The 26,855-nt window shown below is 40.3% G+C and overlaps 1 protein-coding gene across 1 annotated transcript; it reads right to left on the bottom strand.

Annotated features, from left to right (window-relative positions):
• Nucleotides 1-1,632: 1,632 nt before the first annotated feature.
• pcca (propionyl-CoA carboxylase subunit alpha) lies at nt 1,633-26,820 on the bottom strand. Its single transcript, XM_051959828.1, is given in 24 exon segments — nt 1,633-2,293; nt 2,564-2,641; nt 4,975-5,115; nt 7,130-7,183; nt 7,607-7,705; nt 7,962-8,064; nt 9,434-9,647; nt 9,748-9,823; nt 9,955-10,023; nt 10,280-10,354; nt 10,493-10,636; nt 10,802-10,952; nt 13,996-14,090; nt 15,335-15,437; nt 16,430-16,508; nt 17,752-17,788; nt 19,144-19,275; nt 19,799-19,824; nt 19,827-19,851; nt 21,015-21,128; nt 22,308-22,376; nt 23,712-23,759; nt 24,309-24,386; nt 26,712-26,820. Coding segments are annotated over 24 exon segments (2,133 nt in total). The 5' UTR covers nt 26,766-26,820; the 3' UTR covers nt 1,633-2,224.
• Between the last annotated feature and the right edge of the window lie 35 nt (nt 26,821-26,855).

Genomic DNA, 26,855 nt, shown 5'->3' with positions numbered 1-26,855 from the left:
CTGCTGCTTGGTGCTGGATCTTTCTTCTGACTCTGAGGGGCTACAGGACAAAGTATCCCAGTTATGTGGTTGCATCATACTATTATTTAAATTATATAACATTATGTTTTACACCACAATGACACACAATTAATTGACTTGATAATTAACTTGAACGGTGGTTTGCAAAGTTCAACAAAGTCCGTATCCGTTTCCTCGTCCTCATTTGTCGTTTCAAACCGCGAGCTTTAGTGAAAAAGTTTCCAATTTCTGCACATTCGGCTGCATGTTTCCAGAGCTTTCCTCTTTTTATTTCTTGCCTTCTCTGCACCACCCTTGCTCTTCCTGTTTTCCATCTTTCAAACACCTCTGTGCATGTGCATGTGTTACGTCACGGTGAGTCTGCAAATAAAAAAAAAAAAAAAAAGCTGCCAGTGGAGGCGGCCCAGGAACAGCGGTAGCAGCAGAATAATCAACCCAGAGCCATGACAGAGCACCGGCCCTCGCGGCCCAAACATCAGACCGGCCCAACGGGAATTGTCCCGGTCTTCCCGATTAGCCACCCCGGGCCTGCGGACAGTTACGTACTGAGAAACGAACACAGTTTTCTCACTGCAAAGATACAAACCTGCTCGTTCTTTCCTCTGGCATCAGGAAACGTCTTCAAAGCTTCTTCAAATCCCAACGAAATAGAAAAGATTGAACTAATGCCATTGGTGCATTCAGGAGCATCGGAAATAAGAGTATCAGTAATGTAAATTTCCAACGAAAATTTTGGGGGGGACAGACAGGCTGACCAGTTAGGTCACAGGGGGGCCACTGCTCCCCCGTGGCCCCACGGAAGATCCGCCACTGTCCTCCATCCATCCATCCATCCATCCTCTATACACTGCTTTATCCTCACTAGGGTTGCAGGGGTGCTGGAGTCTATCCCAGCTGACTTGGGCGAATGCAGGGGACACCCTGCACAGGTCACCAGTCTGTCGCAGGGGTACATATACAGACAAACAATCACACTCACATCTATGGGCAATCTAGAGTTATCAATTAACCTCAGCATATTTTTGGACTGTGGGAGGAAGCTGGAGTGCCTGGAGAAAACCCACGCCTGCACAGGGAGAACATGCAAACTCCATGCAGAAAGATCCCAGGCCCAGGCTGGGATTTGAACCAGAGATCTTCCTGCTGCAAGGCGAATGTGCAGCCCTGCCACTGTCCTGCATTCCTCAATCTGAGTGGCTGCAGAACTTTGGATGCTCTTAAGGATTCTGGTCTAGTGACTATGAGGTGAGACAAAAATAAATGAGATGTTGATCAGATGCTTCAGCAGCTACACAGTAACAAAGTACATCATAGAGTTGCCAAACATCTCAACACTGTGAGAAAAGCAACGCTTGAATTTACTGGTTACCTTTCATTTCACAGGTGGGTTTCTAGTACCAGTCAAGTGCTTTACAGAATGAACCTTCAGCAAAGTAATATTCAATACTCCATCCATCCATTCTCTATACACCGCTTTATCCTCAGTAGGGTAGCAGAAATATTCAACACTGCATACCATAATTCATAGAACCTTTATACTATTTTTATACTACATCATGCCAACTCTCCTTTTAGATGTAGCCAGACAGAAGTACAGTCAACATTACTGTGTATGAAAAAGGAGCACTTTATTGGTTTTATGTATACTCATTTAAAGTCAGTTCATTCATCCAAATTTCAACATTTTTTCCCTCTTACTTTAAAAATACCAACTTTGTTTTGTTGCTTTTCTGATGGAGAAAAAACTATTTTTGAAATATCCACCACAAGAGATCTCTCTAAACCCATGATCTTTCTGACTCCAACACACTAAAGGAGAGATGATTTTTTTTTTGTACCACATCAAAAATTTTAGTAGGACAATTGATAAAAAATATAATATTGATCAACTCAAGGCATGTCCTTCCATTATACTGGATTGGCAGGATTTTCGTATCACTCTTCAAAATGTGCGTGAAATGACAAAATACCTTTACTGGGAATGTGGATGAACTGACCCTTTAATAAAAACTAACAATCAGGTCTAGAAAGTGACAAAACCGAATAACCATAGGAGTCCAAGAAACATGAAGGAGTCTGACATCTGCAGAAGACTGCACACTAGTAGTGGACCACCGCAGAGGCTGACCACTGGCAAGAGAAACCAAGTGTTTGTTAATATGGATCCTCCTGTGTGGACATCAGGCTGATCACAGGTAGTGTTTTACTGGAGCTCTACAAGCAGGTCACCTTCTCCCACTGTCTCCCCTGGCTTACAGTGGACACTCTTAACCTGGAAGGCAAGTTAACACAAGCTTTGGTTAAAAGGTTTTTAAAAGGAACATTTTTAAGATTTCCATCCATACAGTGACTATTTACACTAAACAAAAAGCACAAGCTAATTATACTTGTCACAGTTAAATACATGTGTCTAATCTGCCTTACATAAATTATAAATGAATGAACAAAAAAATCTCCCAAATGCACCAGCAAATGTTGAACTAGTTGCTGCTTCTCCATAGTCATTAGAATAGATGCACTGATACAGACAGACCGACATTACCTTTGCCTGCCTGGCAGCTGTCAGACTGTTCTGCATCTTCATGGCTTCAATCACACAAATCTCCTGACCCTCAGCGACCTACAACCACACAAGAGAAGAGCGCATGAAAAGAATGGCATAATGCTTGGAACTTGACTTATAGCGCATGGAAACATAAATGAAAAGAGGGGAGACATCAGGAGTAGAGCGATAAGGCCTTTTATCATCATCCTCAAGATGTTATTAGTGTTTGCTTTAAGCACACTAAGCCACTTACTTGTGTTTGAAACTGACCAGCAGGGTTACTGGAATACATACCAATTAGGGCTGCAACAACGACTCGATAAAATCGTCAATAATCGATTATTAAAAGCGTTGGCAACGAATTGCATTATCGATTCGTTGTGTCCCGCGATTCATGCGTCACGCACCATGTCGTGGAGCCGTCTACTTCACCTGCAGAGCGAGTTGAACAGAGCGAGGTGGAGGCAGAGCAGGGGAGGTATTTTCAAAGGAAAGTAAATTTAACAAATGAAACATGACCAGCAGGGAGAAAACCGTTTGACCGAAGTCCTCAAAAGTGTGGGAGCATTTCACGCTTCACAAAACAAAAGACATACTGCGTGTCCACTACATGCGAATGCACGCATCTGAAAAATCGCACTGATGACGGACGGTCACGAGCGGGCCACTACGTGGTCACGTGACCGCGCTTCCAGCTTGACGGTCCGGTAGATGAGTCTGATAAACACAGCGGCTCGGCAAACTTCCTCTATTATTTCGAAATCACTTCAGGGAAAAGTATTTCTAAAGCATTTGAGGCGAGAAATAATCTGTGCAGCAGCTGAATCTGTCCTGGTTTTAGTTCACCGACGGCTAGTTTAGATGTTGAAGGACAGTACAAGTCGAGTCTACTTTATGCAAGTGAGCTGCAGGTAAACACACGGCTGGAAACGCACCAACTGGACCAGCATGCCACGTGCGATGTGTCGCATATAATGGACACGCACCTTAAGTCACTGCATTATGCTACATTTGTTCCGTTTTAAAGTGAGGAAACATAATGTCAGTCTCTCTGATAGCTTGTCTGATGCTAGGGTTAGCTTATTAACTGGTTAATGACAGCGATAGGGCATGTGTGACTTTCATCAGCTAAAGCTCACTTTCATCAGCTAAAGCATGGTCTGAATATGCATTACAAATAAACGTAACTTGAACACTATAGTGGTAATAATTTGAAGATTAAGCCTCAAGTTTTAATTTTGTGACATGTGAGTGAAGACACTGGTCTGTGTTGGAGTGAGGCAGGATGAATTGCATTGATAGGCTTCATGATGAGAAAGACATCATGTCCACCACAGCAAGCAGCTGTCTGACTGAGAGCATCCTCAGCATGAACGTGAGGCCTCTGTCAATGGTTGAAAACGAAGGCCTCACTATCATGATCTTATTTGTTCTGTCATTCCAAATCTTCCATTTCTGAATGAAGAGGTGGAAATTATAATTTTTTTTATCCGATTCATTGATTAATCGAAAAAAATAATCGACCAATTAATTGATTATTAAAATAATCGTTAGTTGCAGCCCTAATACCAATACATAGGTATGTAATGTAGCGTATCGTCAGCATAGACAGAAGCATGTGGACATCTAAAACCGCCACCTTTGCATGACAAGTCACTCCAAAATTACTAAAGTAACTAACCTGACATTTTCAGTCTTTCTACCAGATGTACAGATCTGTCTGGAAGGATTTGTCATGCAGTAAATGTCCATGGGTCAGACTCGAACCCATGACCGCTGCATTGGGACTATAGCCTTGTATTTGGTTCGCCCGCTCAGACTACAGGGTCGCCCATTTCATTTGATTTGAAAGTTGTTGACAAGGTTGACATCAGGACTCAAGGCCAGTAAACACCACACTGGATAAAGTATGTCTATACAGAATTAGATTTCTATCTGGGGCACTGTCAAATCCAAACTGTTGTCACAAAGTTGTCAGTCCTCTACTGTCTAAAATATTGAATGTTATGGAGTCAAGGGTTCAATTTTATTGGACCACGGACAACAGACTTAAACCAAAAGTACACCCAAATGTATGCACAGTGGTAGCATACTGTGCGTATATGGTGTTACAAACCAATGAGACTTCTTTGCCAGCATTGGTAATATGAGGAAGTACTCTGCATCTAAGCATGTTAGTTTGGTCTCACTACATCCAGTTAAGAGGAGGGAAATGACTTTTGCAATACCAGAGTGTCTACTCTCTCCTAGAAATATTGGTCTTCATTGTTTCAATATATGGGATATAATGATATGGATACTGTATTTGCAATTCTATTTGGCTTCAGATCACTCCAAACACACACTTGTAGATGAGGTAAGAATTGCTTTATGTATGTGGTAAATTCATACATGCAGGGAAGCATTACCGTATCTCCAGGCTTAATGGACACAGCCACAACTGTGCCAGGCATCGGTGAACGTAGGATGCTGCTGGTGTCTTCTGGGACTTTTTCTGGCATGTAGGAGTTCAGCTCTGAAGCCAATTTGGACAGAACACGTAGCTTAAACTACAATTTAAAAAAAAAAAAAAAAAAAAACAGCGTGAGGTGAGGAAATATTCTGTGGTGTAATATACCGAAAAAGAAATTAAAGCTTTGACTTTAAATACATTTTAAAGGTGGCAGTAAATACAGATTTCCTGGACTAATAAAGTTGATGTGGCATTATTTGGGGTTGTCTTTATTAGCTAAGCATTTGTTTTCAGCAGATGGACTAACAATAACTACAGCGAACAAGTCACTTCATCATCAGCTATGAGGATTGTTTTGATGTCAAACCGCTGTGTAATGACTAATAATGTTGCAGATTATTTACTGTGGAAAACTGTGGCTCTCTTGCTGTGTTTAATACTGTGGAAAGTCATTTTTTTGTTAATGTGACCAACTAGTGGTTAGAAAAATAGTTTTAAATTTGCAACACAACAGCCACAAAAAAACATCATTACAGCTACAATCATTAGCCAATTCTAGCATTGCAAAATACACTGAATGGAAGTTTTTGGTAATATTATCTTCACTTGACCCATCTCCCCTTCACTTAACAGTGTTTGTTCTGCTCTGCTGTGCATTCCCACCCATGGGTCTACTCATGTTCAAACATTACGTAGCAGTGGAAAACACAGCAAAGGCAAGTGCACATAAATTAGGTAACTAAGATAAATGGCTTTGGGGTACCAGCTGAATGCTCACACTGCACCTTTGCTCTTACGAAGTGCTGTGGGAGGTCACTCTTGGTTTATTTATAACCACAGCAAGCCAGCAGTTTCAACGGGAGGGATTCACATGCACTAATGTGTATTAATGCCCGCTAACATGCACTATCACTGCTGTGTGTGTGTGTGTGTGTGTGTGTGTGTGTGTGTGTGTGTGTGTGTGTGTGTGTAGGCAGGTTATGGGCGTGTTTTCCTCTGTTAGGTTAAGCGCCCTGAGTTCTACCTGTTGTCACTGTGCAATCAGTATGGGCTTTAAAAGCTTCATTGCCAGTGGGCCATTTGGCAGCTTGAGAGCTGTTAGTGTTCTTCCTTCTTCCCTCAACCACGTGTATGAGGCGCTCTCAAGAACTGCATATCATCTCTATCACTTTTTTAGAAGACGTTACCTTTAGATTGTCCTTATTTTGGCTTCAATTGTGAATTGCTTGGTCCATTTCTTCCCTTTTCGCCTAGTTTTAAATACCAGATTTTGTTCCTCCTCCAATCCCCTAAGCTCAGAGGTGTCTAACACAGAGGAAGTGTGACTTATTTTCTGCTAGGGATGTCATTACTCTACTGTATCAAGTTGTTTGCCGCTATATTAATGCTCAGTATCTTGCATATTGCACTTTAAATTATTGTATTAAACTCCAACTCTGGATCTATTAAAGTATTTTTAAATCAGTACTTGAAGTCATTTGATGGATGGGTTAAGACATTTTATCATTCATTATTGAAGGGCAAAAAAGAAAAAAACATGTTATTTTATTCTTTTGTCGTGCTGCAGAAGGGTGACAAATTTTCAAAAAAACACTATATAGTTAAGTGTGTTAGTAAGGTTTGGTCACTACATGCCACCAGAATAGCATTAATAGATTCTGCAAGTCTTTGGAACACCACTGGAGGGCTGTGGATTGGAGCATTGTCATTCTGGAAGAGACCACTCCCATCATGGTAGAAATTGAAAGGGACAACTGGACCCAATTATGTGAGCAAAATGCCCCCGACAGCACAACAGAGTCACCGGATCGTGGATTTGAACCTTGAGGTTTTCCAATCATTTGCCACTTGTCTGAAGGTGCTGGTAATCTGTACAACTTTTGCCAAAATTTTCTTCATCACTTTATAACCCTGCTGCACTTCTGCAATCCATTGATCAATTATAATGGTACTAAGCTAAAATTGCTACAATGTTTTCCTTTGTGTGGGAGAGTGTGGTCGCGAACATAACACTACATTACAGCTTGCTTCAGTGACATGAGGGCGAGAGATGCTAATCTGTGTTATGTACGTGATTTTTTTTTTTTAATGAAACTTTAGAGCAGTCTTACCACAGTGCCCAGGTACTGCAGGACAATCATTCCTGAAGCATCTCTGGACAGACACTGAAACAAAAGTTAAAATATCAAAGATGCTGCAACTGAAATTGATAGATTTTGGTCATTGCTTACTATGTGCTTACTGTGTCATAAAAAAGACACACCGATCAGCCACAACATTATGAACACTGACAGGTGACGTGAATAACATCGATTATCTTGTCATAACACAACGTTCTGCTGGGAACCCTTACTTAATCTTATTGAACATCTGTGGGATGTGCCAGGATAAGCCTGATCTAGGTAGGCCTCACCTTGCAACCTACAGAATTCACTGTGACCATCCTGGACATCCCCAGAGGTCATGTGTCTATGCCCCACTGGGTCAGAGGAATTTTAGCACCAACACAATATTAGGCAGGTGGTCATAATGTTGTGGCTGATCAATGTACATCATGTTGACAACCCTAATGTGTAAATGTGTGCTACCTGTAGCATCCTGTCTGAGCCGTTAATGGTGAGTGGCAACAGAGGAGAGGCCAGGTTAAATGCTCCAATGACTTCTACCTTTCCTCCATCCACCTCCACCTGCAGAGACAAACAGATTATTTTCTTAAATGACCTGATGGCTCATACTTTACCAAGACACAGAGACTTCCAGTACAAAGTCACAAGGATTCCTGCAGACTGGTCGCTGCTCTATCTTCTGGTATGTCAGCTTTGGATTTAAACAACTGGCTCCATACTGAATGGATTAGAATCACATGCAGCTTTAATGCTTTTCCTCCCTGATCTATGCAGTAAAACAGGGTCTAATGTTCAGGGATGCACATTAAATACTCACATTATAAACATCTCCTGATTTGGTAATCTCCATAGCATGGCATCCCTCCCCCAGCTCCACACACAGCCCCCAGTGGGTACATTTCACAGGAATGGTGGGGACTCTGTAACACAGACATGGTTTATTGTGCATTATAAGGCACCACACCATTACAGCTTCTTTTTCTGTTATGTGTATATCTCTGCCATATCTAGAGATGAGACCCGTTTCATAGCAGTTACCATGTTTGTTATTTTTAGTGTTGCTAAACAATTCTGCAAAATCCAACATTTTTCAGTTACTTCAGAAGCCATAACTGTTAAACAAACAAAAAAAGATGGCAGTGTTTTGATTGTTGATTTGCATTAGTCAGAAGGCAATCAGACATTACACTCTCTCTGATAAAGGTCAACTTCTTTTACCACAGGATGACAAAGTGAGCGTATTACTCATATGTGAGTCAAGTGTCGTGTCCACTGGTTAAAATCACAGACAGCAGGACATACCAGCTGTTTGTAATTAATGCCAGTTCTTAATTGTCTTAATGCCAGACCAAAAATAAACTTTTTTTTTTCTGCACACATTTTTAAAACTTTTTTTTGTGTGTTTATTGATGGTCACAGAGGGAAACAGGAAAGGAGGGAGCAGAGATTGGTGGGTAACAAGGAACAAATCACCATGAGCCAGAACTGAGCCCAGAGTACTGTGTCAGGAACTATGTTGCTGATAGATGCTCATCCAATAGAGCATTAGGAGCACCTCAGTTAAATTTGACTGTCAGGTTTGGAGCTGGAAATCTTCACTCATGATCCAGATGTCAACTTTAAGAAATCACATTCTCCTACACTGATTACATTCCATTTATTTTATTATGTATTTTAATTGTCTATGGCATGCCGCTTGTAGGGCTGCACAGTGGACAGGTGGTTAGCACTGTCACCTTGCAGCTAGAAGATCGCTGGTTCATATCTTGGCCAGGGATCTTTCTGCATGAAGGTTGCATGTTTTCTTTGTGCAAGTGTGGGTTTTCTCTGGGTGCTCTGGCTTTCTCTCACAGTCCAAAAACGTGCTGAGGATAACTGGTGATTCTAAATTGTCTGTGGGTGTGACTGTCTATATATGTAGCCCTGTGACAGACTGGTGACCTGTACAGGGTGTCCTTTGCCTTCACCCCAAGTCAGCTGGGATAGACTCCAGCCCCTCTGCGACCCTAATGAGGATTAAGCAGTGTATAGATAATGGATGGATGGATAGATGCCATTTGCAATGAACAAGGTTCTGTCTTATCTCATTTTCAGCTCGTTGATACTGGTTGTAGTATTCAAGTTTTTTGTTTTTTTCCCCCCATGAAAGTACTCCCTGTCTTTATCCCTGACTTAAAAAAATAACTTGATTTTGTAGGAAGAAACTAGACTTTCACTGGAGGGGGGTATTTAAATTACACTGCTGACCTCTGTAGCCCTCTGCAGTGTAAAGCTGGCTAACATCTTCACCTCTGGTCGCCCAGGACCTTCTGTGAACGGAGCTGAGCGGCGATGTAAAGCGCCGCTGCAGAGGCCAACAGCTCCCTGCGTGCGTCCACCTCCAGCTGATGACCCTTGAAGCCATCAGGGTAAACCTCAGGCAAGAAGTTGGTGCTGATGTCGCCGGAGATAAAGCGAGGATGGGTGATGATTTCCCGTAGAAGGGGAATGTTGTGGGTAACACCTGGAAAGAAGATGATCAAAGTTCTTTACAGAAAAAAATAATTCTAAAAAAGTGACTGTGTGTCTTGGCCGATGTTCACTGAGAAAGTCTGATGGTGTACCTCTAATCACATAGTTATCTAGAGCGTCCTCCATTTTGGCAAGGGCTTCTTTTCGTGTTGCCCCATAGGTAACCAACTACAAATAGATACCAGAAAGAAAAGCTGAAAATACACATACTCTTGTGTAACGGTCATTTTGAAATCTTCTTCCAAGAATAACAAATGCATTATTTCAAAAATTATTCTACATTTAAACATGTCACTGACCTTAGAGATCATGGGATCATAGTAGATGCTGATGTCACTTCCCTCCTGGATGCCACTGTCTACACGGACCTGACAGAGAGAGGAGCAAGCAGCACAATGTTTATGGACACTAGCCAGTCACTTTGACAGCGAGTGGACTGTGTACAAGGAGAATAAAATTTAAAAAAGGAAACTACAAATTAATCTGAGGTTCAACTTAAATTAAGTGCTCTTCTCTGCAGCATCCTTAAGTTGTTAAGTCAGCTGATGAAACTGGTGAGTTACACCATCATCCTGTCTAGTGAAGAAGCTTTAAGAATCATGTCTTGCACACACACAAACTGACATTGCTGAGGTTCAGTGGTTCTTGGTATTGAGACAGCCGTCCAATGGAGGGAAGACCAAAAGACTTGTAAGGATCCTACCAGAAAACACAACAGAGAAACAGATGGATAAATGGAAAACACTGCAACATCAGGTTCCATTCTCAAAAGTAGTATAAGCACAATGTTATATCAGCATGCATATATATTCATTTATTTATTAATTAGACACACACCTCGGCATAGACACGACTTTCAATCGCCCAGCCATTTATTGGGATATCTTCCTGTTTGTGCTGCAGCTGATAGCCCTTTGCAACCCTGATCATCTGCTCCACCAGGTCCAGGCCAGTAATGCATTCTGTAATAGGATGCTCCACCTGGGGTCAAAAGGTCAAAACAGACAATACAGGCTTCTGGAAGCACAGAAGCAAAATAGCAATGTGCTTGTTGATCTAAAACTTTCTAAAACTTCTGAAAGTGAAAACGAGCCTAATCTTACTCGTTGCCATGACCCTCACAAACATACAGGTACACACACAGACCTGCAGTCGCGTGTTCATCTCCAGGAAATAGAAGTTCTTCGTAGAATCCACCAGGAACTCCACGGTGCCAGCAGAGGAGTACTGCACAGCTTTGGCCAGCTGCACCGCCTGCTCACCCATTGCCCGTCGTGTGACCGGGTCCAGGAAAGTACTGGAGAGGGAGCAACACAGACAGACTCATCTCAGTGGTGTAAAAGGTGGCGACACTCAATGTGTAACATATACGCTACGTCAGCGGAGCAGATTTTCCACAGAATTAACTTATAGCGACTACATCTGTAGCACTTCAAGAGCATAGAGTTGTGGCAAAACATGGCAGTGATAATTATTTTAGGATTGCATTATATTTACAAATTACATTACATTATGCAAGAAATAAAGTTAATAAATTAACTAAACAAAGCAAGTTAGTGTCAATGGTGTGATTAAGACTCCTAAGTGAAGGCCCTGTTTAATAGAAAGTGCTCATTCCCTTTCAGTTTGAAAAATTACAGACAGTTTATTTTCTCTGTGAAAGGGCTGTGCACACATCATATAAAACATATGACTGACCTATGGTTTGGTTTGCAGCATGGATCTCTGTGATGCACTGCACCAATGTACTGCTCACACTTTCAGTGATTATTCTGGATGCAGACCACTGCAGTATCTGCACCATGAATGGCCCACATACACTACTGGTCAAAAGTTTTAGAACACTCAAATTTTTCTATTGGAAACTATGCATTTTAAAGTCTCATTGTAGCCTAGCCGCGCCAGACCCATGTTTCTGAAGGCACAAGGGTCTAGGGCCGTTCGACAGGGAGGGAGGTGGGCTAAAAGGTTGTCTATCAAATCCCTCTGCAGCAATTGGGTAGGTATACAACCAATCAGTGCAACAAATAGGCTGACTTAGTTCCTAGAGCGCCGGCGGATTATGGCTAAGTCCCATTAGCTTCCTAACCAGCGGAGCCAACTGGTATAATTAAGGATTTGCCATATCCCGTCGGCATAAGTCCAAATACGTCTTTCTTCTCAATGAAACACTTAAGTGCCGTCCTTTGTTTCTCTTTCAAGTTGAATTTTAGCTTCAAATCTTTAAGGGCTGTGGCCAAAGCCGAGTCGAAAGATAACTGTTTATTGTGCGCCGGTTGTTTCTGTCAGAATCGTCGCGCCTCTGTCGTCACTTAGTTATGCCCGCCTTCTGACTCTACACTTTATGGTGATTGGTCCGGCCAGTTTTAGGAGAATCCAGCCTCGAGCCTTATGGAGGGTAACTAGACCCACCCTGGCAGAGAATTAAATTCATTGCCGTAGGTTGTCTAGCGCGGCTAGGCTAGTCTCATTGTACTCTGAAATGAAAACATAGAACAACCAAACAAATGAACTAAAAAAATAAGTTTATAAACCAAAATGTATTCTAAACTTTTGACACATCAAAGTTGCCTCCTTTGGCAGATATAATAGCTGAACACACACACTCGTGGCATTCTTTCTACAATGGAAATCAAATATTTCTCAGAAAGTTTTTCCCAACTCTGTTGCAGAAGTTCCCATAGATGAGTGGCACTTGTAGGTTGCTTTGCTTTCACTCTTCTTCCGGTTCATCCCAAACCAGCTGCATGGGGTTTTAGTCTGGAGACTGTGCTGTCACTCCATGTTTTCAAGCTTACCATCTTGTTCTTTTTTTCCCTAACGTAGTTCTGGCATAGCTTAGACTTATATTTTGAGTCATTATCTTGTTGTAGGATGAACCCTTGACCAACTAAGAACATACCAGAGGTTCCTGCATGGAGCTGCAGCATACTGTGGTAGGCGTTTTGGTTCAGGGTTCCTCTCACTCTATACAAGTCATCGACCCTGGATCCAGCAAAACAGCCCCAGACTTGAATTTCAATTAGAAAAAAAAATCTAAAATTCAGGCATTCTAAACTTTTGACCAGTCGTGTATGGTACATGTTCAGTGTAGCCACAAGGTAACAGACACAAATTCTGCATCTTAAGATTTAACAAACAGTGAAAACTTGCAAGTTTTTTGAATGCGGAAACTGACTTAGTGATATTTTACGTTTCTGTCACAATATTGGGATATGAAGAAACACAGCAAGTTTCATCAGAGGACTTAAATGAATACTTACAAATAATGAATCATACTAGAATGATTGTGGTGATTGTGGAACAGCTTTCTATGAGCATAGCTTCGCCAAGTGGAGCATTTTAAAAGTCAATATCACAGTCAATCGTGCTCAGTCCAAATCATAACTGTGATCAATATCACTGTAATTATGCAGCTGTATGACCGCTAATGCATTTTCTTTCACTGCCAAATTTTCCTTTTCAGTATTTCTCTCCTGTTTCTGTCATTTTGTTGTGCATATTTAGACCCTGCATATCAGCAAACATTGTCTTGTGAATTAAGAAATAAAGAAACGCAGCTTATCCAAGAAGAGTTAAATCAGAGAAAATTATGTTCTGTCAGACTTCTCTTGTACATTTGTCATGAGAAATGACAATTATATAAGTTTTTTTTGGATCAAGCAGCATTGTAATGCACATACATAATAATCAAATTACAATGTTGATGCTGAGATATGTCATGCAGCCCTAATGCATAATTAAACATATCTAAAGTAGGAATTCAGTTGCTTTAGTGTGAATTATCAAGCAGGTGGCAAAGCTGACTCCAACGCTGCTTCAATGAGCAGAAGAGTTATTCTCTGGAGTGATCACTGTCCAATAATCAGGCTTTTGTTAGGTAAAAAAATCTTCAATTTAATTTTAGCCAATGATACACAAAAATATTACTAATATACATTTAAAAACCAATAACCTGATACTGAGGAGCCTGAAGATCCCTATAGTGACATGGTAATTAACAGCAAAGAACCACAGACTCAAATGTAGAAGGACATTAGAGCTTTATGTGACGTTAGCAAAGAGGCTCAAGTAAAGAACAGATCATTTAGCAGTAATTCAACGCACAATTTAAAACCATTGAGACTATGCTAGGGGAAAACATCACTTCTGTTAGTTGCAGTTTTTACTGGGCAGATAATGAGGTGACACATTAAACACTGAGGTGGAGATCAGATCGACTATTCACCCTCCTCTAAACTTCAACCTCTTTATTGCCATGTGACAAACAATTAGCCCCTGCCTGTGTTAAATTAAAATGACTAACTGCCAAGTTAACACACAGACAGTGTCTCACTAACCTGGGAGCCTCTTCCACCACCTTCTGGTTCCTCCTCTGGATGGAGCACTCCCTCTCATTAAGCCACAGAGCATTACCATGTTTATCAGCCAACACCTACCAAAGACACAGATCAACTAGATGACTGGAAATGATCAGAATGCATTGTTCATCACTTATTAAAAATAAATAAAAAGGGTATCAGATCTCAAAGTTACAAATCAAGAACAAACAATACTAACATTTAATTATAAGATTAAATTTAATAATAAGAAGAAGAAGCAAAAGAAGAATAAACTCTAGAATTTAAAAACATTATTAATTAAATATTGTAAAACTTTAAGTATATACTTTAAAAGCAAAGGTACAAAGTGCTTTACAAAAAATCATGACAAAAGCAAACATGTCAACTTTAGATAAATCATTTAAATGAATATAACAAACTACCTTCTATTAAGAATAAGCCACACAATGCAAGTGATTTTAAAAAGAGGTTTAAAGGAGAACACCGAGATGGTGTGCTTGAGATCTCCATGCAGGAAGTTCTGCAGATGAGGGGCCCGAACAGCAAAGGCTCATTTACCAAAGGTTGGCTGCATGAACAAACCCCAAGTGTGCTCACTTCCTGGCTTCTAAGAACTTTTCTCATTTCTTGTTAATGAAGCCATTTACTCGCCATTGTTCTCCCTGCTGACTTCTGTGAGGTCAAAGCATGGTTGTTCGCAGCTGTCTAGGCTTCTCATAAGCCCGTCCATGCCTGCAAACATGCTGTGGTGGAAATCCACCTAAGCAATGCACTGCTGGCTGCCTGCACAAAGGCCTGAAGAACTGCTCTTCAGGGTAACAATGCAGGGATACCTAGTAATGGCCAAGCGTCTTCACAGTCTTTTGGAGCTGGTACACTAAGCACTCTTGAGACTACACTTCAGACAGTGCCCTACTGAAGTATCCTTACCAAGCACGGTTTCCATCTCATTAGGACGCTTTGAGAAGGAAAAACACATCTTCATGGAACATGCAAAGTGGATTCCAATAGTCTAAGACCACATCAAAAATCTCTCAAATATTAAAATCATGACTGATGAGCATCCTGGTAGCTCAACAGGCTGAGCCAGCAATCCATAATCAGGGGCTATATTCCCCAACGCAGTGGCCATGGGTTCGAATTCGGCTCATGGTGCTTTGCTGCAGGTCGTTCCCCTATTCTTCTCCCTACTTTCCTGTCTATCCCAATAAAACATTCCCCACATTTTTAAACAACTAGCTTGGCTTGTTGGCTAAAGGTGAGGCTAGCATGTGCAGTCAAAGCTGAAATTACAGACTCATCAAGTCAGGCTTGATGAGCTTGCACATTTAAATACCTGAATCTCTATATGTCTGGGGTTGTCTATGTACTTCTCAATGAGCAGCCTGTCATCTCCAAAGCTGGATGCTGCCTCCTGGGACGAGAACCGGAAACCTTCCCTGAAACAAAACACACCAAAAATGCAGCAGTTATAAAGATAGCAATTACAAATATCATTTCTTTCCCCCCAGTGGTCTCTAAGTTGTAGCAAAAACAGTTGTAGTCATGTAAGTATTTGCAAATATTTAAGTGTGTGCATACACTCACTGTCCACTTTATTAGCTACATCTATTCAATTGCTCGTTAACGCAAATTTCTAATCATCATCACATGGCAGCAACGTAATGCATTTAGGCACGTGAACACAGTTCAAACAATCAAGTTCAAACCAAACATCAGAGTGAGGAAGAAAGATGATTTAAATGGCTTTCTATGTGCCACGGTTGTTGGTGTCAGACTGGCTGGTTTGACTATAGCACCTTTTAATCTTAGCTAGGTTCTACAAAGTGCTTTATGATGTGTTTCTTCTTCTCCCATTCATGCAGACTTAAACACAGACATAGTGGCCATGCTCAGCTTTTAAAGCCAGAACTCAGCTTCTTGCAGTAAGTCGTTTTCATTTTCGGCAGTGGAGCTGTTTCTTTCATTTGAACCTACAAATTGCTGCTTCTTCCATATTTGAGTGTCTGTATCTGACAAAAATACCTATGAAATGCACCAAAAGTAAATACCTGTCACTGTAAAGAAAATGACAAGTACACCACATTTGTACGTAGCCTTTTGAACCGCTAAACCTACCGTACTCTATACTCTAGGTGAAAGTTGTGCATCTTAATGCTGAAAGTTATGCAACTCCAAAGGGTTACATCCTTTTTATTGCCATCGTACTTTTATAGTTTCTAATTACAACAGAAGTAGAACCTCAGCTGCAGCAGTTTCATTGCAGTAGTGCATGCAGAAAAAAGAGAAGCGGAGCAACTTATCTACTTTTTGTTTCAGCTGTGATCTACATTTTTTGTTGTGGTTTTCCTTGATTTAAAAAAAGGCAGATGATGAGACAGAGATACATTGAGACACATTAAGGATATTAAACAACAGAGAAACACAATACCTTGTCTCATCATCATTCCACGCAATCCTCATTCCTTTCCCTCCTCCTCCGGCCGATGCTTTAATCATCACTGGGTAGCCTAGCAACAAAACAAAGATAAAGCAACATTTGCAAAGGTCCTCTTGTATATACACTGTGTGTATTTAACACACACTAACACACAAAAATATGGGACCGGAGTCCCATTTTGGGGCATAACTGTATCCTATAAAGCTTTATATATGACTGTCGGCAAAAAGTCAAATATTCAAAGGAAAGAAAAAGAAATCTTCAAGTTTTGCGGTTCTTGCTCCAAATGTGACTTTGAACCACTGTCTCATGAACCTTACTCATGAAGCTTTCTCCTATGATATTTTCTGGTGATGCCAGGATTCTGACAGAAGCCGCCTACTACTACCACCACCTTGTATTTATATTCATGACAACCAAAAAGAAGAATACTAGGCTAAAAAGACTTAAAGGCATTATGGAGGATGTTTTTTTGTTTGATTTGTCTGATTCACATAAAATGAATACACTGACCTTTAGTGGACTTGTATGTATGGTTTCTAAAAGAATAAAAAATTTTAAAAAATAACTGTGGACATGGCAGGACCTGAAAAACATCAGCCAATCAACGCGCTCGGACCGAGGCGTTTGGTTTGCTCCCTTTCCTGTCAATCAAAAATCTTCCTGCTCAGACCTAGTTACGTAGATTACGTACGCCTTGGACTTACGTGTTTTCTGTATGTGTTGCTTTGGTATAGCTTCGTAGTTAGCTGGCGACTTGTTTTGCTCATCTTTATTTACATAATGGCAGATAAAGATCCAGGGGGACCCAGCCGTAAAAGACAACTTCACGAGTCCAACGCAAGTTTCTGGAGGGGGACGTTTCTTCGTAAATGTTAAGAGGGGGGAGGTTAGAGGGGGGTGAGGGAGAGGTTGCATGTGCGCATGTGCATGCTACGTTCAAAGTCTTAGGAATTTAAATCTCCTCTAATGCCTTTAAGAAACATGCAACCAAATTGTAGCTGTGCAGGATGTGTTTTATGATCCACTACATTTTGTCAATTACAAAAGAAACAAAACTTTTTTAGTGCACTTTCACAATAAATCCCCTTTCATTTAAGTCACAGGTCATAAGGTAGCTAAGTAAAATAAATATCCTTTTCACATGTATGTAAACTTTTGATCACAACAATAAGTCCTGGTAATGACTGAACACATCCTCTGGGTCAGAGTCAGATAGACAGGACATAGCCTTTGCCGTAACAGAGCTGAGGAACATTCTGCTCTGTCACACATAGTTTAAATATTCAGTGTGTATTAAAATGATGACTTACCAATTTCCTGTGCAATCTTCACAGCATCCTCTGCAGTCTGACACAGAGAGGAGTTATGGTTACAGATACTGAACCAAAGACAAATCTCTACTGTTCAAAGCCTGGAGATATGTACTAAACTATATATTGTTTCAATATCAACTACTGCAATGTGTGCATGAGCAATCGTCACATGACAGACGGTGCAATGTAAACCAAGGAAATAAAACTCAAACACATCATACTCCAACTGTTTTTATTGCTTGATACAAAAAGAAAACTTAAGTGACTAATCTTCAAGATTAATCTGTGTGATAAAACTGTTTAATCTGATGTAAGGGTTCTTGATTACATAGACCTTTTAAAACTTTGTTGATACAGGCTGCACATGTGCAAAGCAAAATGAGCTAGAAACATGAGGGAAACACTGAATAGGAAGATTTGGTTGTTTAAAAAAAAAAAACGAACGTGCGCCACTAATGGTAAATTTATCATGACGACAAATTCAGCATCTCACAATTCAATGAATAGGGTGGACTGTGATATTGATACTGTAAAGATGTGCTCCACATATACAATTCTCCGCTCATAGAAAACAATAAATGAACATTAAAGTCGCTTGGTTTCAACTTGGTTAAGTCTGACATTCAAACTCTGCATTTTGCTCTTTACGCATACATCACTACGGTGGCCGAGACCCGCCATCGCTGCAAATAAAACAAACGCTGCAAATAAAAGGAAACACCGCTGCAAATAAAAAAGAAACGCTGCAAATAAAAAGAAACACCGCTGCAAATAAAAAGAAATGCTGCAACAAATAAAAGAAACACTGCAAACAAAAAGAAACGCCGCTGCAAATAAAAAAGAAACGCTGCAAATAAAAAAGCCACAACGAAAGTGGATTACTGGGGATTATTTTTGCCGATACACATCTCTGCTCACACACCTGTTCGAGTTGGTGTGCTGAGTTTTGTGTGTTTGGTGCTGCAGCTGCTTAGCTAGCTTCTACCGCAACCTGCATTTAAGGTGTATAAGACGCTCAGCAAGCATAAAATTAGTTCCAAACGGGCAACCAATGGCTTAACTGGTTGAGCGGGTGACCCATAAACAGGAGCTCACGGCCCTGTACTGCAGGTCTTTCCCCTACTTTTCTGTCTGCCTCTCTACTAACCTATCTAATAAAGCCAAAAAAAAATAAAAGAGTTAAATAAATAATTGAAATATCTACTGAAATTTTAGATTTGCTATCTTTTCTGTGTTTTTTTGTTCCTGTTTAAAAATCAGTAGGATTAATGTTGACAAAAAACTGTGGATGTGGAAAAAAAAAAAAGCATGGGGACAGTTTCCCCCCCAAGATTTCATCTGCTGCACTTCTTGCAGTACATGTGCATTGCTGTGTAAGTGTGCCCATACCTTGACGACTCCATCAAATCCTGGGATGGTGTTGACCTTTGCAGCCTTAGCAATCAGCTTGCTCTCAATTTTATCTCCCATCGCCTGGATTGCATGTGTGTCTGGGCCAATAAACGTGACACCCTCTGCTGCCTAGCCACAGAACAATAACATAACTACAGCAGACCACAACAAGACAGGGAAAGAACAAAGTCCTGATCTCCCACCACATGACAGGACTAGATCCACTGACCTCACAACACAGATTGTGTTTGCATTTAGTATTTCTATTACGCATCATTAAAAAATAGGAAACATAATGAAGCAGGATATTCTTTGTGATTTAATAAGTACTTTTGTAATTGCTGGTGTAATTGGAAATGGACCAAGATTTTAGTAAACAACACAAAACAGTTAATATAGATCATTTTCAACTGCAAGTCAAAGTCAAGACTTTGATGTGCTATAATTACAAGTCAAAATATGTTACCTCAGATAAACCATAAATGCAGTTGCTGATATCTAACATTGGCGACATGTCCAAAATAAAACTGCATTTTTTAGCTGAACAAAAATAAATAAATTCATACTTCAGCACCTGACATCAACTAATTAATGAACCATGGCGATGTTTGAGCTGATAGACAATAAGTGTAACTCTTTGATTATTACTTACCAGTCGCTTTGCAAACTCTTTATTTCAGAGAGAAACCCATAACCAGGATGGACCTTTAAAAAAAATGTCAAATTTAATTTCTTTAAAACAAAAGAAAAGGTACAGTTTTATGAAAGTATAAAACTATAAATTAACAGTAGAAACATACACCACCGTTCAAAAGTTTGGGGTCACTTAGAAACGTCTTTATTTTTGAAAGAAAAGCAACTTTTTCAATGTGGATGGCATTAAAGTAATCAGAAATACCGTCTAGACATTGTTCATGTGGTAAATGACTATTCTAGCTGGAAACGGCTGATTTTAAATGGAATATCTCCATAGGGGTACAGAGGAACATTTCCAGCAACCATCACTCCTGTGTTCTGATGCTACATTGTGTTAGCTAATGCTGTTGAAAGGCTAACTGATGATTAGAAAACCCTTGTGCAGTTATGTCGGCACATGAATAAAAGTGTGAGTTTTCATAGAAAACGTGAAATTGTCTGGGTGACCACAAACTTTTGAACAGTACTGAATATAAAAAAATACAAACATCTCAATAGATTGATCAGTGGGAGTCAGTCTGACTGCTGAGACAGTAGTTTACTCGTGCATATTAACAGTACATGTCAAATGTTCACATTACTCTTAAGACAGCTGTTAAAGGGGAACTTCGGTTTTTTTCAACCTGGGGTCTGTTTTCATACGTAATTTCATACATGTGAGTGATGGAGAAATGAATTTTCGACATAGCTCCAGTATTTAGCCAGGCAGGCAGCTTAGCAGCTCAGCTAGCAAAAAGTATGGGGCAACTTGCCCCCCCGCGTCAAAGTCTGCCCTAACGTGCTTTTTTTCCCCACACTGACCGGCTCGGATAGTCTCAATGAGTGTCCCACAACATACTAGAGATGAGAAGTGAACAAAAACCTCCAGATTACCTGGCGATCGCTCTTTGTTGTGGTCTGTATCCAAATCTCAGGACGCTAGAAAGCAAATCTCGTTCCAAAATCACGCAAGAGCTCGTGAAATCGCACGAGCTATCGCGCAATTTCGGAACAAGATTTGCTTTCTAGCGTCCTGAGATGTGGTTTCTAGCGTCCCAGGTTGAAAAAAACCGAAGTTCCCCTTTAATGGAAATGTAGCAACATGACTCTTGATGTGCATTTGTATCTAATAGACAGAATGAATGCAGTGTTCCACAGTCACATTATGTAATAAAAGCTACATAAATGCTTACAGCTTGTGCTCCGGTCACTCTAATGGCATCCATGATGGCGTCCATGTTCAGGTAGCTCTTATTGGTTGGGGCAGGACCAACACAGATTGCCTCATCAGCTATCTTTACATGAACCTACACATAGACGGGGATATTTACAGTTAAGATCCAAATTATTAGTGTCTTTTATCTGAACAATAGGTACAAACAAAATGTAAAAGAGACTGTGCTTGAAATGATATGCTTCAACAATTTCAATAATGTTTACTTGACTTTTTAGTTTTACTATTCATATTCTCTTCCTCGGGGCTGCACAGTGGATCAGTGGTTAGCGTTGTCGTCTTTCTTTGGATGTGGTTGGTTGGTTGAATCTTTTTGCGTGGAGTTTGCATGTTCTTTCTGTACATGCACACAGTTCTCACTCGAGCAAATACAGAGACATTACTATGTGGCTGTGTTATATGCACTTCACTACACAAAGTGTGACTGACTGAATGACAGATTGACTACAGCTACAGACAGCCTGTTTAGAACATGGCTAAAATACACAGGGATTGTATTTTAGCCATGGTAAAATTAAGCATCTTTGTAGTGTTTTGAGCTGAGAGATTGAAAGACACATTCTGAGGATACAGGAGGCTTTCTTTAATTTATTGAAAGAGAGCACAACAGGAGATCTTTAACGGACTCATTATGTGCCATCATTTGCTGCCATAGATTCCTGTAAATTCAAGTATCCGTGTCACATGACAAGTGGGCAGCAGAACATTATTAGATATTTTGCTGATTATTGGTTTGATTTCAGACAAAACTGACTACTGCCCTAAATGTTTAATCTGAATTGATAGCTTAAATTTTGGATCAAATTGGATGCAAATTTGTGACTTGATTTTTTGGACTTTTTTAAACTTCAATTTCTATTCTGGCAGTGTGAACATTGAAAAATTAAAGGGAAAATAGAAATAGATTATTGAAATTTGGAAGAACTGAATTAAGAGGTAAAAAAAGGTGCAAAATTATTTAGTCCATAAACACCCCCCAAAACACAACAGCTTTTAAATTTCAAAATGCGGTGTGACAGATTTGCTTCCATGGAGTTTTCTTTAGTCTCCAGTGCAGCTTATGCACAGCAGACAGCGTGGATTCACTGTAGTAACTCCACTACCAGAACCTCAGCACTGTGGCTACATCCTGCGACAAGGAAATATTTCAGAACACTTAGACTAAATCTCTCTAGGGCCCACTGGTTGGTTTCCAGTGAAAAAGGAGTAGACAAGTTTGTTAGTTCCCTCCGTTCCATGGAGGGTGACTTACAGCACTGGAGTCCACATCACTATGAACAGCTACAGTCTGGATGCCCATCTTCTTACACGTCTTAATCACCTGATGGAAAAGTACACAAAATTAATACTGATGCTTCACTCTATAGTCTATGTCAAATACACTAGCAGGTAGAATCTGCTATGTGTAAAAGCAGAAATGCACAATTAACAAAATTTTGTATAAAAGCTGCAATGTTTGAGATCCTGATGATAACTTTGCAGCTCCACAGGGTTTTGTTTACAGGCTCCTCCATCTGCAGGTGTGTGAGGCAGGGATGTCATAAGACTGGTAAAACTTCTGGACATACGGTGTTCCAACTTCTTCTTCTACTTTTCCTTTCGGCTTTTCCCTTCAGGGGTGGCCACAGCGAATCAATTGCCTCCATCTAACCCTGTCTGCTGCATCCTCTTCTCTCACACCAAATACCTTCATGTCCTCTTTAACCACATCCATAAACCTCCTCTTTGGTTTTCCTCTAGGTCTGCTGCCTGGCAGTGGGAAACTCATCATCCTTCTACCAGTATATTCACTCTCTCTCCTCTGGACATGTCCGAACCATCTCAGTCTGGCCTCTCTGACTTTATCTCCAAAGCCTCGAACATGTGCTTCTGTTCTGCTACCTCTAGCTCTGCCTCCTGTCTTTTCCTCAGGGACACAGTCTCCAGACCAAACAACATGGCTGGTCTCACCACAGTTTTGTAAACCTTTCCTTTCATTTTAGCTGAACCTCTTTTATCACATCACACCTGACACTTTTCTCCAGCCGTTCCAGCCTGCCTGTACACGCTTCTTCACCTCTTTTCCACACTCTCCATTGCTCTGGACTGTTGACCCCAAGTCCTCCACCTTCTTGATCTCTTCTCCCTGTAACCTCACTCTTCCACTTGGGACCCTCTCATTCACACACAGATACTCCGTCTTGCTGCGGCTAACCTTCATTCCTCTCCTTTCCAGGGCAAACCTCCACGCCTCTAGCTTCTCCTCCACCTGTTCCCTGCTCTCACTACAGATCACAATGTCATCTGCAAACATCATAGTCCATGGAGACTCCTGTCTAACCTTGTCTGTCATCCTGTCCATCACCATAGCAGGACATAGTACATAAAATTATATTTTGACAAAGTTATGGCAATAATGGTAGCCTGCTAACATTATGAGAGGCACTTATGCTAGCGGGCGGCTAATGAACTGAGGAAGGAAGATAACACTTGCTGTTGTGAATGCTGATTGTTTCGCATTGCTGCAACAGATGCATATCACATTTTAAGAATTTTGGCACTGATTTAATGTCCCTAGTGTTACGTCAATCTTCAGTGAGTGTATTTGTTCAACAGTAGTCCAACAACCGTTTCAGTAGCTTTTCAGTTACAGGGCATATTTGTGTGTCAGTCTTACCCTGCAAGCAATTTCTCCTCTATTGGCAATGAGGATCTTGTCAAAAGTCTGCGGAAGGAAAGAGTCGACAGATTAGCACCCTTCGTCATTGACTCAGCAAGGACTTTCCTTAATTCCTCTGATTTTCAAAGAACAAGTAGCAATCAAAACACTTTACTTTTTAGCAATAACACCTCTTCTCTTTAGAAGTATTGCATTTGTACAATGTATTTGTTGTCACCCTGTGATTGGTGAATAACTCAAATGTTATGTAAATAGAACAAGAAAGAAGAAGAAAAGGAAAAGAAGCAAAAGAAAAAGAAGAAACAGAAAAGGAAAAGAAGAAACAGAAAAGAAGAAAAGGAAAGAAAAACAAAAGATAAAGAGAAGAAAGAAGAAAAACAAAAAACAAAAGAAGAAAAACAAAAGAAGAAAAGGAAAAAAGCAAAAAAAGAAAAGAAGCAGAAAAATAAAGAAAAGAAAAGATAAAGAAGAAAAAGAAGATGAAGTAAAGACAAAGAAGAAAAAGTAAAGTAAAAATAGAAGAAAAGGGTGAAGAAAATATAAAGAAGAAAAAGCAAAGCAGAAGAAAAGAATAATAATAAAGTCATGCATTACCTTTTCATTGGGATTGTAAACGGTAGAATAGTGAGCCTTGCTATGCACAGCACTGCATCTGGAGTGGAGTGAGACATACTGCAAAACACACACAGACACACCATATAAGGGAAGTTTTATTTCATTATTATATTCAACTGGTGTTGCTCCAACTGCTCTGTGTGAAAAGCTGTTGTATCTGATTAGATGTATTCCATTTCAGCTCATTTCTAAACTAAATAAACTAAAAAACACTGCAAAACTAACTTTATTTTCATCAGTTATTGTTTCTGGTTCCATGTAAAGCAAGTTTTTTCCACCAAAAATAGCCAATTAAAAATCTGGTCCAACTTTGGGCGCTCATATTTTCCAAACTGAGGTACCTAGAAAGCTCCAGTTTGCTAAGTTATCTCACAAGTTTGTGTAGAATGGAACCCAGGGGTGTTAGAACACTTCTGTGCAGTATTTCTAGTACTTTTAAGGTCCCAAACCCCACTCGTGAGTAGGTTTTCTTAATTTTTAGCAGGTCCCCATGGCCTGCAGAGTGTAGGGAAACACCTGAGGATGTTTGTGGGGCACTAGCTACATGCAGAGGCCTTGTTTACCAACTTACAGCTCTCTGGTATGTCTAGAGGCTGAGAATTAACCACTTAAAGATGCAAAAACCCTGGCGAGGCTTTTTATAGCCCAAATTCTGAAAATTTCAGATCCCCACAACTCACAAACTATTTGAGCTACAGGCCTACAATTTTGCATAGAAAGTACCCTTTGTGACTATCTAATGGCATGCAAATTTAGGACTAATTTGAAAATGGTGCAGCAACACCCCCAAGGAATATCTGGTCATTTCACCTGGAATGAACCTTCTGTCACACTTTATGTATAATCAACAATCCATATGTGACAGACAAAGTGTCATACTACATCCATAAACTTGTGTCAATAAAACTATTTCCAAATGTTGTTATAGTCTACAAGATCATCTGAAACAATATGTTCTTCTGTTACAAACAAAAATTATTACAGATGCAGTGGACACTTTAATCTACTTTAGAGATGGCTGCTCCATTATTTGGCATAAGAACGCGGTGGAGTTACATGACGATCGGTGTTGGTTTGTCTGTTAGCAACATTACTCAAGAACAGACCACTGGATTTGGATGAAATTTTCAGGGAAGGTCAGAAATGACACAAGGACTAATTGATTAGATTTTGGCAGTGATGCAGCTTATAATATGGATTCACGGATTTGTTAAAGATTTCCATATCATTGCGAGAGAGTGGCACTGTGTCACTGTAACCATGACAATAAGTCAACGCTACGTCAGCTGCCTGCTGATGATCATATGATTGCAATCCTACTACAGTCGACCATTGCAGACTTGGTGGGACTTATCCATTGAAAAAGATACAAGATACAAGATACAAGGAACAAACAAATTGTGGGGGTGTTTCTGAGTCCCATCAGTTCCGTGACATATTTAGGTTCACGCAATTCGGTATCTGTACATAACGTACACATGCATAACACATGCCTGTGTTCAGTGCAAGGTCATTTGTTTGTGGGTACATATGACAAATGACCATATGTTTCTGTATACATATTTTTGTAACACACAGGTATATAAAATACAAAAATATAAATGTTTAGCTTTAAAATGAACAAGTGGAAAATACTGTAATGGGAAAAAAATCTGACATCAATAAAAATTTGTTTGTACTTCATTAATGTTTTTACTTTGTGTAGATTGACCGGACTGGTCAGGTCAACTGATTTACAATGTGCAGCTAACAGATAAAATGCTAATTTACTTGAGAGGTCGTGCAACAGTGAGGCTGGAGAGATCATAGATTTACCTGGTTATACTCTCAATACAAAAAGCATCAGAGATGGCGTGAAGACAAATGGATGTGTCGAATGAGAACTTTATAAACTTGACACCTAACTTTGAGTACTGCTCCCAGTTTTCCAATCGACGGGTAGTTCATTTTAACCGACCCAACATCCAGTAAGTAATGTTTGAATCAGTCCCTTAACCAGACTGATGTCTCCGACTAGTCAAAGACAGACAGTTAGGATTCCGAGGACAATACTTGTCTGACTGAACATAACACGGTCCACTGAAGACAGCATATATTTCCTGGCCATCTAGAGGACAACCTGTGACCGAAGCGTCGAGCCGAAAGTTGATTTAAACTCTCATATAAAACCACAATATTTACATTTCAAGTTTTTTTTGGCCAACAGACCGTTTTTTAATAATTTCTTCCCAAGTGATAGAAATTCTTCGTGTTATCTTTTCACTAGCTTAGTCAGGAGTGTTCAGGACTTTCCTGCGTGTCTTTAGCACTTTACTAGCAGCGCTACTCGTCTGTTGCTGTGCTGTTAGGAAAACATAAATGCGTGTGTTATGGTCAGCTCACCTTTACAGTAAACAGCAGCCTGCTGAGCGGCGGAGACAAACTGTGCGCCGCCATGTTTCCCCACTCTGACGGTCATCCAGCGTGACGTCATGACGCCTTCGCTTTATGAAGAGCGGATTGGTCAACAAAGAGGCGTCACCTCCA

Source organism: Acanthochromis polyacanthus, chromosome 15 (assembly GCF_021347895.1).
Source record: "Acanthochromis polyacanthus isolate Apoly-LR-REF ecotype Palm Island chromosome 15, KAUST_Apoly_ChrSc, whole genome shotgun sequence".
Lineage (NCBI taxonomy): Eukaryota > Metazoa > Chordata > Actinopteri > Pomacentridae > Acanthochromis > Acanthochromis polyacanthus.
This window is presented reverse-complemented; position numbering and strand designations above follow the sequence as displayed.